The sequence below is a fragment of the Leptonychotes weddellii genome, chromosome 2 (assembly GCF_054177405.1).
Source record: "Leptonychotes weddellii isolate Sample4059 chromosome 2, ASM5417740v2, whole genome shotgun sequence".
NCBI lineage: Eukaryota > Metazoa > Chordata > Mammalia > Carnivora > Phocidae > Leptonychotes > Leptonychotes weddellii.
In genome coordinates, this window is record NC_138370.1 from 49,422,823 (window position 1) to 49,437,871 (window position 15,049).

At 38.2% G+C, this 15,049-nt stretch overlaps 1 protein-coding gene across 4 annotated transcripts in view; it reads left to right on the forward strand.

Moving 5' to 3' along the window:
• Positions 1 to 15,049, forward strand: part of HPF1 (histone PARylation factor 1) — a 34,294-nt gene that overhangs the window by 6,059 nt on the left and 13,186 nt on the right. For all 4 annotated transcript variants that reach the window (XR_014142474.1, XR_014142476.1, XR_014142477.1 and 1 more), the window contains exons 3-5: positions 651 to 840; positions 2,172 to 2,270; positions 12,778 to 12,928. Coding sequence is in view for 1 of the 4 variants with exons in the window: in XM_006730118.3 (XP_006730181.1) it covers positions 651 to 840; positions 2,172 to 2,270; positions 12,778 to 12,928 (440 nt within the window). In the remaining 3 variants the exon portion in view is untranslated. The remainder of the gene's footprint in view (positions 1 to 650; positions 841 to 2,171; positions 2,271 to 12,777; positions 12,929 to 15,049) is intronic.

The following is a 15,049-nucleotide window of genomic DNA, read 5'->3' on the forward strand; positions in this document are numbered from 1 at the left end:
TTTTTTTTTTAAAGATTTTATTTATTTATTTGACAGAGAGAGACACAGCGAGAGAGGGAACACAAGCAGGGGGAGTGGGAGAGGGAGAAGCAGGCTCCCCTCAGAGCAGGGAGCCCGATGCGGGACTCGATCCCAGGACCCTGGGATCATGACCTGAGCTGAAGGCAGTCGCTTAACCAACTGAGCCACCCAGGCGCCCTCATTAAATACATTTTTTATTAAATAAACTGTTTACCCTACTTAATGCACATTCACTTACTGTCTATCTTGTCTCTCCCTTAATATGGGTGTGCTACAAATATTTGAGGCTAACAACAACATAGTAATGAGACAAGGTAAGTGTTCGAAGCTCTTATGTGCCCATGAGAATACAAAACAGTCTTACTTTGGCCAAAATAAGAAATAGCAGTATGTTTGAAATGTAATCAGTGATAAATTTAATAGAAAATCTTAAATGTAAGTGCCACATTTTCATTGCTCTGATTTTTCATTGAGTATTTATAACTGTCTTCAAATGTAACTGAAGCTCTTTTAGTTTGGAAGTTTTTTTTTTTTAAGAAAATTGCTTAGAAATAGTTTACAAATAAAAGACATTATTTCCTATCTGCCTTCAGAAAGTTTCTGTCTAAATAAACTTACTTAATTTATAGATTCACTTTCCACAACCCTTGGACTTCGATTAGTGGGTCCTTATGATATCCTTGCCGGAAAACATAAAATGAAGAAAAAATCAGCAAGCCTGAATTTTAACCTTCACTGGAGATTTTACTATGATCCTCCTGAGTTCCAGACCATTATTATTGGAGATAATAAAACTCAATTCCACATGGGGTATTTCAGGTAAAGGATCTTTTCTTCTCTAAAATGCAGCTACTGGGCCTTCTAGTGAGTATGAATAGACATTCACTGGACTCACCCAAGATGAAGGACATATTTTCCTCTTATTGGTGGATACATAGGCATCTGATGTTCTTGATATTACCATTCTAACCTGCCTTAGGATGAGTGAACTCTTTAAGTTGAACCTCACTGGTTTTTCCTTTGTGGTTATAAACTTTTTTTTACCTTTTGGGTTCGGGAGCGCTCTTTTAGTGCAAGGAAGATAATCTGGAGTTGCCATGACTTAAGTTAGCCATGTGCTTCCAGGGGCCATAGAATTAAGAATGTGCTTTGGAGTCAGAGTGGTTCTATTATCTGAGAGACTGTGTGCCGGTCACCTTTAGTCATTGTGACTTTCTGTGACTCAGTTTCCTCTTGTAAAAATGAGGATAATAATTGTACATACCTAACAGGAATATTAAGAGAATTAAATGGGGGGGGTGCCTGGGTGGCGCAGTCGGTTAAACGTCTGCCTTCGGCTCAGATCATGATCCCAGAGTCCTGGGATCAAGTCCCGCATCGGGCTCCCTGCTCAGCGGGGAGTCTGCTTCTCCCTCTCCCCTCTGCCTGCCGTTCCCTGTGCTTGTGCACGCTCTCTCTCTCTCTCCAAAAAAAAAAAAAAAGGATTAAATGGATACATGCAAGATGCTTGGAATGTTAAGAAATAGAAGTAGCTTGAGAGGTAAAAATACCTTGTCCACTTCTCCCAGTAGAGATGCTGTTGTTTAAGGATTAACTGTAGGATAATAGAGGAAGTAGAAGGAATATGCCTAGCAAGAAGGATTGTGGTACCATAGAATGCACACAGGGCTGAGGATTGAGTTATATGAATTCTGCTTTTGGCTTTGCCATTAACTTACTAGGACCTTGGTTGAGTCATTTTATCTCTCAGTGTTTCCTTGATTGTAAAATAAAAGGATTTATATATATATATATATATATATATATATATAGTTTCTCCACCTTTTTTTTTTTTTGTCCACAGACTATAAAACTGGTAGAGAGGATCGCATATAATTTTCCCTCCTTTTGACAGGCCTTATTCCCCCTTTCTTTGTATTTAGGTATAAAAGTAACTAGGTCTAAGAATTTTAATTTTAGGATCTATTATATAAGTAAGATTTGTTGTAGATATTCCTAAGAAACTTAGAGCTTAAGTTTCTTAGGAACCTGGCAAATTTGTCCCAATTTCTTAAAAACCTACAGACATAAATTGTTGTGTATAAGCCTAAAATTCTACTTGCCAGATAGATTATGGGCAGCTAAATTTTTAATATCTTTTGCTTAAACAGGGATTCTCCTGATGAACTTCCTGTATATGTTGGTACAAATGAAGCAAAGAAAAACTGCATAATTGTTCAAAGTGGAGATAATGTGTTTGCTGCAATCAAGTAAGAAAATATTTTAATCCCTTTCCTATTTATAATATTTGTTTACAATTTTTATACTACTCTCTCAGTCCATCACTGAGGGACATTGAGGTAACTCCAAAATTTTAGATTTCTAAAGATCATGTCCATGACTTTTGCAGATACTCTTATCCACACTTCTGCAACTTTTCACCAAAAAAAATACCTCTTATATAATTACTTATTTTATTTAAGGAAAAGATTACTTAATCTTAGCTTCATTAGTCCCATAACAAAACCAAAAGATTTTTTAGACATTTTAAACAGCATCATCAAGAGTTCATTATAAAAACCCATTGTGTACAGTTCTAACAAAGATTTAATACAGTAAAACCAGGTGCTCGTAAATTGTTGAATCACTCACTGTGTTGTACACCTGAAACTAATATAACACTATATGTTGACTACACTAGAATTAAAAAAAAAAAAAGTCAGATGCTCCTGAAATCCTTGGGAGGTTCAGTGGAGCTGACTGAGTCTCCCGGAGCGCCAGTTGTGGGCAGCACCGGCTCGCTCTGCCACCATCAGGAAGCTGAGAAGTCAAGGTCCGCTGCCGTGAGTGGCTCTAGGACCACACTGTCTTGGATTTAACCTGTGGTAGTAAGAGGGGTGCCCTGTCTCTGTCTCTCACTGGGAAGGAAGCTAAGGACCAGGCGCTGAAATCTCCGCTGCCCCTGCTGCAGAACCTCGGATGCCTTTAACTGGACTCACTGGTAAAAACAGACACAGTCTCCACCTAGTATCTCTTCCTGCCTTTCAGTTTTCAAGGAATTGTTTCTGTTTGAGAAAAGCTAGGCCCCACATGGAGCCTGAGCTGAAGAGTAGTCTGGGAGGTGTAGCAAGCTCTTCTGTGAAGGGGGTTCGGAGTGGAGCCTGTGAGCCAGTCCACACTCTACCAGCCACAGACATGATTTGAAGCCTCTCACCCCAGTTGGGCGGTTCATGTTGTAATAAAATGAAGAAAGCCATCTTTGTCAACTTAGCTATAAGTAGGCCATGTTTTCTGTGACCTCTTTTAATACCCTATTTAAAAAAGACTTACATTCTCTGTGACTTAATAGTGCAAATTTGCAGTAAACAGAATTTAAACTAAGTCAGCCAGTGCCCCCTCTAGACTGCTACATACCTACCCATGTATCCAAAAGAGCAACTGTATGGTAGATGTCCAAAAACAGTTCTTCTTTGTCTCCTGATACCTCTAAGTTTTTTATAAAATGTTTCTTGTTATTTATAATTTATTACTCTTTTAAGCTGTTTAGATTTATTCAGTTTAAATTGGTGGTATCTTTATTAGAAACTATAGTTATTGTCTGTCTCTCGCATTAACATACAAGTCCCATGAGGGCAGAAAGACTTTTCCTTGTGCACAGTACCTGCCCTGTAATAGATGCTCCATAAATAATTGATTCATTCTCCAAATACTTGGGCATGCAAAAATGCCTAATTTTTCATTAGTCTGTTAGTCTTACTAAAAATCTTTTTAAAAAAGAAAGATACAATGGTTGTCTAAAATAATCCAAGACTGTTTGGGGTTTTTGTTTTGTTCTGTTTTGTTTTGTTTTTTAGCTTATTGGAGAACACAAAAGGAAAAAAGAAAAAAAAAACAAAAAACATTGGTGATTAATTTATAATTTAGGTGACGACCAGGAAGTATTTGAGTACTTAATGTTATTTCCTTCCTTTACTTAAATGAACTAATGAGAACACTTAGTTTATTTCTGTATCAACCTGAATAAGGTCTTTTTAAGGAAGACCACTTGTAATAAACAAATTATTTTTATGCCCAGAGAAACTGGTTCTCTTTGTGTAAGATTTAATAATAGCCAAAGAAAAGGGTGCCTGGGCTCAGTCAGTTAAGCATCTGCCTTAGGCTCAGGTCATGAACTCAGGGTCCTGGGAAAGAGCCCCATGTCAGGCTCCTTGCTCAGCAGGGAGTCTGCTTCTCCCTCTGCCCCTATCCCCACCACCCCCCACTCATGCTCTGTCTCTCAAATTAATAAATAAAATCTTTAAAAATAATAATAGCCAAAGAAATACAAATTCAGCCAGCAAAAATTGGTAAAGATTAGAGGATGGTAATACTCATTGATGGTTAGGATGTAAGAAATTTTACTGGTAGAAGTGTTAATTAAAACCTTTATAGAGGGGCGCCTGGGTGGCTCAGTTGGTTAAGCTACTGCCTTCGGCTCAGGTCATGATCCTGGAGTCCCGGGAGTCCCGCATCAGGCTCCCTGCTCAGCAGGGAGTCTGCTTCTCCCTCTGACCCTCCCCCCTCTCATGCTCTCTCTCTCTCTCATTCTCTCTCAAATAAATAAATAAAATCTTTAAAAAAAAAAAAAAACCTTTATAGAGAGCAGTTGGAATAAGGTTATTTAAATATTTTTTAAAGATTTCTCGGGGCACCTGGGTGGCTTAGTCGGTTAAGCGTCTGCCTTGGGCTCAGGTCGTGATCCTGGGGTCCTGGGATCGAGCCCCGCATTCTGCTCTGCGGGGAGCATGCGTCTTCCTCTGCCTCTGCCTGCCACTCCCCCTGCTTGTGCTCTCTCTGTCAAATAAATAAATAAAATCTTAAAAAAAAAAAAGATTTCTTGACAAATAATTAACATTGCCAGGTATTGAGCTAAGTAAACATTTATATCCTTAAATCAGCAATTCCATTTCTAGCTATTTATCTTTTTTAAGATTTTATTTATTTATTTGAGTGAGAGAGCGTGTGCACGTGCACAAGTCGGGGAGGAGCAGAGGGAGAGGACTAGCAGACTCCACGCTGAGCACGGAGCCCAATTCGGGGCTCAATCCCACAACCCCGAGATCATGACCTGAGCCAAAATCAAGAGTCAGTGGCTTAACCGACTAAGCCACCCCGACACCCCTCGCTATTTATCTAAAGAAATTTTGGACAGGCACACAGGTATGTGTATATATTAGAGATTATTTATAAAAATGAAAAACTGGAGAAAATACCACTACTCAGAAATAGGGAAAATTAGGTAAATATGGAATGTCAGTACACTATAATACCAGGTTATTGATTTGTTGATTTGGAAAGATTTTTATTACATTATGTGAAGAGGTCAAATAAAAGAATACGGATGATTCCATTTTCATATGGTCTATAAAATATTTATCTTTAGACCACAAAAATTAAGAATAATTTTTTTCTTTTCATTTTTTTTCCCCCTCTAAAATAATTGTAGCAGTAGTTTTGACCTCACAGACCTCCTGCAAGGTTTCAGGGACCCCACAGGGTCCCCAGACCATTCTTCGATAACTGATATTTAGTTAATGGTTTCAAACCTGTGTATCAGAACTTCATGAGTTACTGGTTAAAGGTACTTTACCTTGAGCTCTACAGGACTTACTTCTAGAGATGCCACTTCAGTACATCTAGACTAGGACTCAGGAATGTCTTTTTAAAATACGTGTTATGAGTATATCTAAATGTAGCCCAAAATTATACTTCTATAATTTTAATTAAGTTTAAATGAACATTTGAAATGAGTGAACATTCATTTAATGAATGCTTACTTTGTGCAGGCCCCAAAACAATGTAAAACATTTGGTACTTAGTAAAAGAATAAATGTGGCCAGTACTTCATCATGGGTCAACTTGTTAAATAATCTTTTTTCCTTTTGCCTGCTGCCCCCACATTTTCTGCCACCCTACCTTGCTATACTGGGTAATATGGATTTATTACTATAGGCAGTGATTTTCAGACATAAGTTCTGAGTACTTTTTTTTTTTTAATTTCATTTTCTTGATTATATTTGTTCAAAATTCCATTGATTACAATAGTTATTGATAATATGTGCTTATAATTTTTTTAATTAACATATAATGTATTATTGGTTTCAGGGGTAGAGGTCAGTGATCCATCAGTCTTATAACAACCAGTGCTCATTACCTCACATACCCTCCATAATGTCTATCACTCAGTTACCCCATTCCCTCCACCCTCCTCCCCTCCAGCAATCCTCAAAACTGTTTCCTATGATTAAGAGTCTTTTATGGTTTGTCTCCCTCTCTGGTTTCATCTTGTTTCATTTTTTTCTTCTCTTCCCCTATGATCCTCTGTTTTGTTTTGTTTTTTAACTTTATTTTATTATGTTAGTCACCATACATCATTAGTTTTTGATGTAGTGATCCATGATTCATTGTTTTCACATAAAACTCAGTGCTCCATGCAGTACATGCCCTCCTTAATACCCATCACTGGGCAAACCTATACCCCCACCCCCCTCCCCTCTAAAACCCTCAGTTTGTTTCTCAGAGTCCATAGTCTCTCATGGTTCATCTCTCCCTCCGATTCCCCCCCTTCATTTTTCCCTTCCTTCTCCTAATGTCCTCCATGCTATTCCTTATGTTCCACAAATAAGTGAAACCGTATGATAATTGACTTTCTCTGCTTGACTCATTTCACTTAGCATGATCTCCTCCAGTCCCATCCATGTTGATGTAAAAGTTGGGTATTCATCCTTTCTGATGGCTGAGTAATATTCCATTGTATGTATGGACCACATCTTCTTTATCCATTCATCTGTTGAAGGGCATCTCAGCTCTTTCCACAGTTTGGCTGTTGTGGACCTTGCTGCTATGAACATTGGGGTGCGTATAGCCCTTCTTTTCACTACCTCTGTGTCTTTGGGGTAAATTCCCAGTAGTGCAATTGTTGGGTCATAGGGTAGCTCTATTTTTAATTTTTTGAGGCCCCTCTGTTTTGTTTCTTAAATTCCACATATCAGGGTGCCTGGGTGGCTCAGTTGGTTAAGTGACTGCCTTCGGCTCAGGTCATGATCCTGGAGTCCCTGGATCGAGTCCCGCATCGGGCTCCCTGCTCGGCGGGGAGCCTGCTTCTCCCTCTGACCCTCCCCCCTCTCATGTACTCTCTCTCATTCTCGCTCTCTCAAATAAATAATCTTTAAAAAAAAAAAAAATTCCACATATCAGTGAAATTATATGGTAATTGTCTTTCTCTGATTGACTTATTTTGCTTAGCATAATACCCTCTAGTTCCATCCATGTCATTGCAAATCACAAGATTTCATTTTTTGATGGGTGCGTAATATTCCATTGTATAATATACCATCATATCTTCTTTATCCATTCATCTGTCAGTGGACATCTGGGCTCTTTCCATAGTTCGGCTTTTGTGGACATTGCTGCTATAAACATTGGGGTGCATGTAGATCACTACATTTGCATTTTGGGGGTAAATACCCAGTAGTGCAATTGCTGGGTCTTAGGGTAGCTCTGTTTTCTACTTTTTTTTTTTTTAAAGATTTTATTTATTTATTTGACAAAGAGAAACACGGCGAGAGAGGGAACACAAGCAGGGGGAGTGGGAGAGGGAGAAGCAGGCTTCCCGCGGAGCAGGGAGCCCGATGCGGGGCTCGATCCCAGGACCCTGGGATCATGACCTGAGCCGAAGGCAGACGCTTAACGACTGAGCCACCCAGGCGCCCCCTGTTTTCAACTTTTTGAGGAACCTCCATACTGTTTTCCAGAGTGGCTGCACCAGCTTGCATTCCCACTAACAGTGTAAGAAGGTTCCTCTTTCTCCCCTCATCCTCGTCGTTTCCTGACTTGTTAATTTTAGCCATTCTGACCAGTGTGAGGTGGTATCTCATTGAGGTTTTGATTTGTATTTCCTTGATGCCGAGTGCTGTTGAGCATTTTTTCATCTGTCTATTGCAGAAATGTCTGTTCATGTCTTCTGCCCATTTCTTGATTGGATTACTTGTTCTTTGGGTGTTGAGTTTGATAAGTTCTTTATAGATTTTGGATACTAACCCTTTATCTGATATGTCATTTGCATATATCTTCTCCCATTCTATCAGTTGTCTTTTGGTTTTGTCGACTGTTTCCTTTGCTGTGCAGAGCTTTTTATCTTGATGAAGTCCCAATAGTTCATTTTTGTCCTTGGTTCCCTTGCCTTTGGAGACGTGTCAAGCTCAGAGTACTTTTAACCAGTAATCCAGGAGGTTCTGATACATATTCAGGTTTGCAGCCATAATCTAAACAGCAGTTATCAAACAGTGGTGTGTGGACTCCCAGAGGTGCCTAACACTTTTTTACCAGGCCTGTGAGTTCAAAACTATTTGTGATAATATGTCATTTTTGCACCAGTGGCACAAAGGTAATGGTGGGTAATACTGATGGTACGTTGGCAGAAATCAAGGCGGTGGCACCAGATTTGCAGTTGTCATTGTATTACTCACAGCAGTAATATAATGCGAATGTCATTTAAGAAGCTCAGTGATGAAGCAGTAAAGATACTAGATCTCTACCATTGAGTACACACATTTGTTTAACATTTCATGTGATGAAATGGGAAGTACATGGAAAGCACATCTGCATACTCAAATGTTAAGGTCTGTCTCAAGGAAAATGGTCTTGTGAGATTGAGTTGGGAGCTGAACTTCACTTACTTGAGAGAGTGACTGACAAACTGGATGTTCTGACATGGGTATTTGGCAGACATTTTCTCAAATGAGCCAAGAAAACAACTGTGACTATATTTGTTGTCAGTGATAAAATTTAAGATTTCAAAAGCAAAAATTAGAGTTAAGGAAACTTAACTCTAATGGTGTAGCCACCATTGTGAACTTGATCACTTCTCATTACCTAAAAACTTTTTAATGAGATTTTTTTTTCACATTATGATATAATGGAGAGAATATTTTATTTTTTAAATTTTATTTTAATTCCAGTGTAGTTAACATAGCATTATAGTAGTGTCAAGTGTACTAGAGTCCTTCAGCAATTCCATATATTACTCTGTGCTCATCAAGGTAAGTGTACTCTTAATTCCCTTTACATATTCCCCCACCAGCACCTCCCTTGTGACCATCCATTTGTTCTTTATAATTAAGGATCTAGGTTTTTTTGGTTTGTCTTTTTACCCCTTTGTTCATTTGTTTCTTAAATTCCATATATGAGTGAAATCATAGGGTATTTGTCTTTCTCTGACTGGCTTGTTTCACTTAACATTATACTCCCTAGATCCATCCATGTTGTTGGCAAGGATTTCATTCTTTTTTAGGGCTGAATAATATTCCATGGTATATATGTACCACATCTTCTTTATCCATTCTTCTATCGATGGACACATGGACTGCTTCCATAATTCGGCTATTGTAAATAATGCTGCAGTAAACATATAGGGGGGTATATATATCCCTTCAAATTAGTGTTCTTTGGGTAAATACCAAGTAGTGTGCTTACTAGATCATATGGTAATTTTATTTTTAATTTTTTGAGGATCCTCCATACTGTTTTCCACAGGGCCTGCACCGGTTTGCATTCCCACTAACAGTGCATGAGGGTTTCTGTTTATCCACATCCTCACCAACACTTGTTTCTGTGTTGGTGATTTTAGCCATTCTGATTGGTGTGAGGTGGTATCTCATTTTATTTATTTATGTATGTATATTTGTATGTATGTATATATGTATGTAATCTCTACACCCAGCATGGGGCTCAAACTCACAACCCCAAGATCAAGAGTCACATGCCCTTCTGACTGAGCCAGCCAGGTACCCCTCATTGTAGTTTTGATTTGCATTTCCTTGATGAGTGATGTTGAGCATCTTTTCATGTGTCTGTTGGCCATCTGTATGTCTTCTTTTGAGAAAGGTCTGTTCATGTCTTCTGCCTGTTTTTTAATTGGATTATTTTTGTTTTGGGTGTTGAGCTGTATAAGCTCTTTATATATTTTAGATACCAACCCTTTATCAGATATGTCATTTGCAAATATCTTCTCCCATTCAATAGCTTGTCTTTTAGTTTTGTTGATTTTTTCCTTTCCTGTGCTGAAGCTTTTCATTTTGATGTAGTCCCAGTAGTTCATTTTTGCTTTTTTTCCCCTTGCCTCAGGGGACCTATCTAGAAAGCTGTTGTTACAGCCAATGTCAGAAAAATTATTACCTGTGCTCTTTCCTAGGAATTTTATGGTTTGAGGTCTCACATTTAGGACCTTAAGCCATTTTGAGTTTATTTTTGTCTATGGTGTAAGAAAGTGGTCCAGTTAGTTTCATTCTTTTGCAGATAGCTGTCCAGTTTTCCCAACACCATTTGTTGAAGGGACTTTTTCCCCCACTGCATATTCCTGCCTTCTTTGTTGAAGATTAATTGACCATACAATTTTGGGTCTATTTCTGGGCTTTCTATTCTGTTCCATTGATCTGTGTCTATTCTTAAGCCAGTACCATACTATTTTGATTACAACAGTTTTATAGTATAACTTGAAATCCGGAATTGTGATACCTCCGGCTTTGTTTTTCTTTTTCAAGATTCCTTTGGCTATCTGTGGTCATTCGTGGTTCTGTAACAAATTTTAGGATTGTTTGTTCTAGTTCTGTGAAAAATGCTGTTGGTATTTTGATAGGGATTGCATTAAATCTGTAGATTGCTTTGGGTAGTATGGACATTTTAACAATATTTGTTCTTCCAATACATGAGCATGGGAATGTCTTTCCATTTGTTTGTGTCATCTTCAATTTCTATAATGGAGAGAATTTGATAAAGTGAAAAATTTTTAAATTTGTAAGATCTGCATAACTTACTGAACCAATATTTTCCAAATGACCACTGAAGGATTCATTCAGTCCAAGGTATATCCCAGCAGATTTAATGTAACAGAGTATAAAATGTTCATGGTGGTTGTTTCAGTTTGCATATTTCAACTGTAAGCATCACAAAGCAGGGTATTGGAGGGTAGGTTTGAAGCCAAGAGATCAAAGCTTAATAAATTGATACAGAAATAGTCATAATAATGGGATAAGTACGGGAAGACAGCTACTAAGTGCCTTAAATAGTGGTGGAAGTCTTCATAGAAAGGATATTTTACCTAGACCTCGACGAATGTATAAGAACTTACTAAAAGAATGGGAAGAGGTCGCACCTGGGTGGCTCAGTCGTTAAGCGTCTGCCTTCGGCTCAGGTCATGGTCCCAGGGTCCTGGGATCAAGCCCCGCATTGGGCTCCCTGCTCAGCGGGAAGCCTGCTTCTCCCTCTCCCACTCCCCTTGCTGTGTTCCCTCTCTCGCTGTGTTTCTCTCTGTGAAATAAATAAACAAAATCTTTAAAAAAAAAAAAAATGTGAAGAAAGGTGTTCTAGGCAAGGGAATAGTATGTGCATGGAAGTATGAAAACAGGTGGCACAGAGTACTTGAAGGCCTATATGCCCATATGCCAGACAGGGTAAGGAAGACATAAAGATTGATTCACCTAGGCCTGACATGATCAATTTGCTTGTTATGGTTAATGTAAATACATTCTCTTGATATACAGCTGGTTAAGATTGAAGGTAACATTAGGTGTGATATATGTACTGTAATCTGAAGACAGTGATTTTGGTGGTCTTGGATTCTGTGCACTTAATCTACTCATACTAATTCTATGAACTGGGTAGGTTGATAATCCTGTGTGACTCAGTTTCCTTATTTGTAAAATGGGGATAAGAATAGCACCCACTCTAAATGTTCTAGGCTCTTTACAGTGCCCAGCCTGTAGCAAACTGTCAAATGTTAGTGGTGAAGAGAGGCAAGTTTCCTCCTGGGTGTCTAGAGGTGGCTATAGAGGAAGGGGTTTGAGTTCTGTGTCCAACTGAGTGCTGCTTCCAGCTCTCCGTTTTACACTTGACCTTCTGCTCTGCTGGCAAAGTCTTAACCTGCCTATGATAAAACATGAAATTATTTCTGTAACTGGCATTAATGTATTGTACTTTTCACATACTTTAAAATTATTTCAGGGGTGCCTGGGTGGCTCAGTTGGTTAAGCATCCAAGTCTTGATTTCGGCTTGGGTCATGATCTCAGTGTCGTGAGATGAGCCCCACGACAGGCTCTGTGTTGGGCATGGAGCCTGCTTGGGATTCTCTTTCTCCCTCTGCCCCTCCCCATGCTTGCTCGTGTGCACTCTCTCTAAAAAAATAAATAAATAAAATTATTTTGGATTGTGCTTTTGTATAAGCTTATAAAATAGCTTTGATTTCCTTTTGTAGTTTCTAAATTTACCTTAACACAAATTTGTAGATAACATTTGAAAAAAATCTGCTGATCTTAAGTATTTTAAGTATCCTCTGGCTCTTTTTAAAAAATTCTTTTTGGTATCTACATACTGTTTTCCTCTGTTATGCCACACTTCTCCAAAGCAGTATGCCATATGTTAATGTCAAGTGATACGGCTTAAAATTGGTTTGAATCTCAGCTTTTGAAATACCTTTTATATCTTTATTATAGACATTACAGAGACAATACAAACTTGAATCATGTTTGCTGTTTCTGTGACTGGTAGCTTTTTTATTAATAATTGCCTTTCTCTTGTTGGAAGAAGTCTATTAGGGGTTCTGAGAGAACTGTTGGTAATTATTCTGCAGTTTTTCTCTTGCATGGAATTTGATGTCTATAATGTACTCCCTTAACTTCCCAAGGTCTACGTCCTTAGTACAGGGGCCTGCATAATAATGAGGGCTTTTACTTCTTTTTCAGATTATTTCTGATGAAAAAACTTAAGGAAGTAACAGATAAAAAGAAAACTAGTCTCGTGAAAAACATAGATGAGAAACTAACAGAAGCAGCCAGAGAACTGGGGTACCCACTGGAACAGAGAACCATGAAGATGAAACAGAGAGATAAGAAAGTATGGTTTAAATCTGTTAGTCTCAGACTGTTTTGCTACCTAATAGGATTTTTTCCTCTCTTGATTCCTTCCCACCTACACCTTATCCTTCTCTCCTGCCCCATCCTGAGGAGAGCTAGATGTCACCCATCAGGGGCTCCCTCCAGGGCTGTCCAGCCTCTGGATTGCTAGAAGGATGGCATCGGAGCAGGGCTTGGGTGGCTCTCATAAGTTGTTAGGCAGGCTGAGGCACGCGAGCAGATAGCGCTGCTCTGGCTGCTAGCTCATGCCAGGACTTCCCACTCTTTTCATCTTGTTTTACCGGTTATTCATCTCATAGAATTGAGTGAAAGCAGCTTTGTGCATAGTATTTACCTAAATTTCTTGAATAGCTAAGGATGGTTGATTTAGCGCAAGGTGTTTTGGGGGAGTAGTTTTGTGAAGGTATGCCTTAGAGTGGTTTAGTTAAGGGCTTTAAAGGTAATTCCCTTTTGGAAGACAATGTGTATTGAGATTTGCTCACTTTCTGCAGCAAATGTGTGTCTAAGCAGTCCTGTCTCCTTTTCCCTTATTGGTCCCATTAGCATTAGTTTAGTGTATTTGGTTATTGAAAATCCTACTTCAGCCGCAGGCATGATACTCACATAAGTTATAGTCACTAAACTGCAGTCTCAGCAAGTGTTCCTTTAGTCCTAGAGGCCAGAAATAATTTCTAAAACTGCATTTGAATGAATGTCACTTCAGTGGGGACATTTTTAAATTACTTCAAGATGTTATGTTGCCATTTACCTTCCTAGTTTCCACAGGGAGCCTTTCCAACCTAATGAGCCATTTCTTGCCTCATACTTATCTATTCCTAATTTATCTTGACTAAATACTGTACTTCTGTAGACAGAATAACTGATAACAAATTCTTTCATCAGAACCTTATTTTATTTTTCTACCATCAATTATAATTTCAGATGAGATTTCCTTAATTCTTCCCCATAACTAGAAGATGACATTGGAGTTTAAATTTCATAGGTATGTTTATCCTAGCTCCCTTCCCCATGAGGTTTCTTTTTAGTACATATTTTTTTCCGTTCACAAAATTAACTGGTAAAAACATAAATATAAAGGGAAAAAAAAAACCTTAAAAGACAACTGTGATTTTATCCTCCCAAAGACAACCGGTTGGTGATTTTGCTTTTTGTTCCTTTTCTATTAAAAAGGAAGTTTGTTCTTTTATTGTCGGATATTCATTTAATTCTTACTTTTCTAGTTCCGAAAAATTCAGTTCCATTCGTATATTAGTTAGTGACTTTGTCCTTACGTAGGAGAGTAATACATCCATTCTCGTATAATAGTGCACTATATAATATGCGAGAAACAATTGTTTTTATACTGTTGATACCTTATGGTGTTTTGGAATGCAAAGCCCTTACGAGTTACCTCATTCAACCTCTACAACAAACCCGCAAACAAAGGAGGAATTATTATCCTGTATCATAGATCAGTAAATCAGGGTTTACAGAGGCTTTGTTCCTTGTTTAAAATCATAAGTGACCTGAAACCTAAATTCACATGTTTGGTATTTAGCTTTCTTTCCACTCCATCTTACCTATTGGCCGTATGCCACTTTACCCTTTTTTAATACCTAGATTTCATGTTTAAAAATGAACACTGATTTAATGTTGCTATAAAATGAGGGTACATCCTTCCATCATTCCATCCTCTGATTCTGGTGCCTCAGTATATCCCCCACCCTTGCACAGGGTTTTCCTAAATTTGTAATTCTGTTATTCATAATAAAACTAGGATTCTGGTGCTTTGCTAATAATTGCTACCTCTTTATGGAAAATTAGTGCAGTTAGTCATCTGTGAAAAATATGAAAATAGGGACATCCCATGGTTTTGTTGTGTGTCAGCCTGAGTGGAAGAGAAAATAAGCCAGTAACTATATGGATGTTTTTTCTCTCATTATCAATACTGTTTTATGACCTGCTTTTTTATGCTTGTGATTATGATTATCATTTCATATTGCTAAATTGAAGACCCACCTCATAAATTTTAGAATGGCAGCAGAGCACTATTCTATGTTCATAGCTTAGGTTGCTTAAAATTTTTCACAAATAAAGACAAATCCTGCCACATATAACTTTC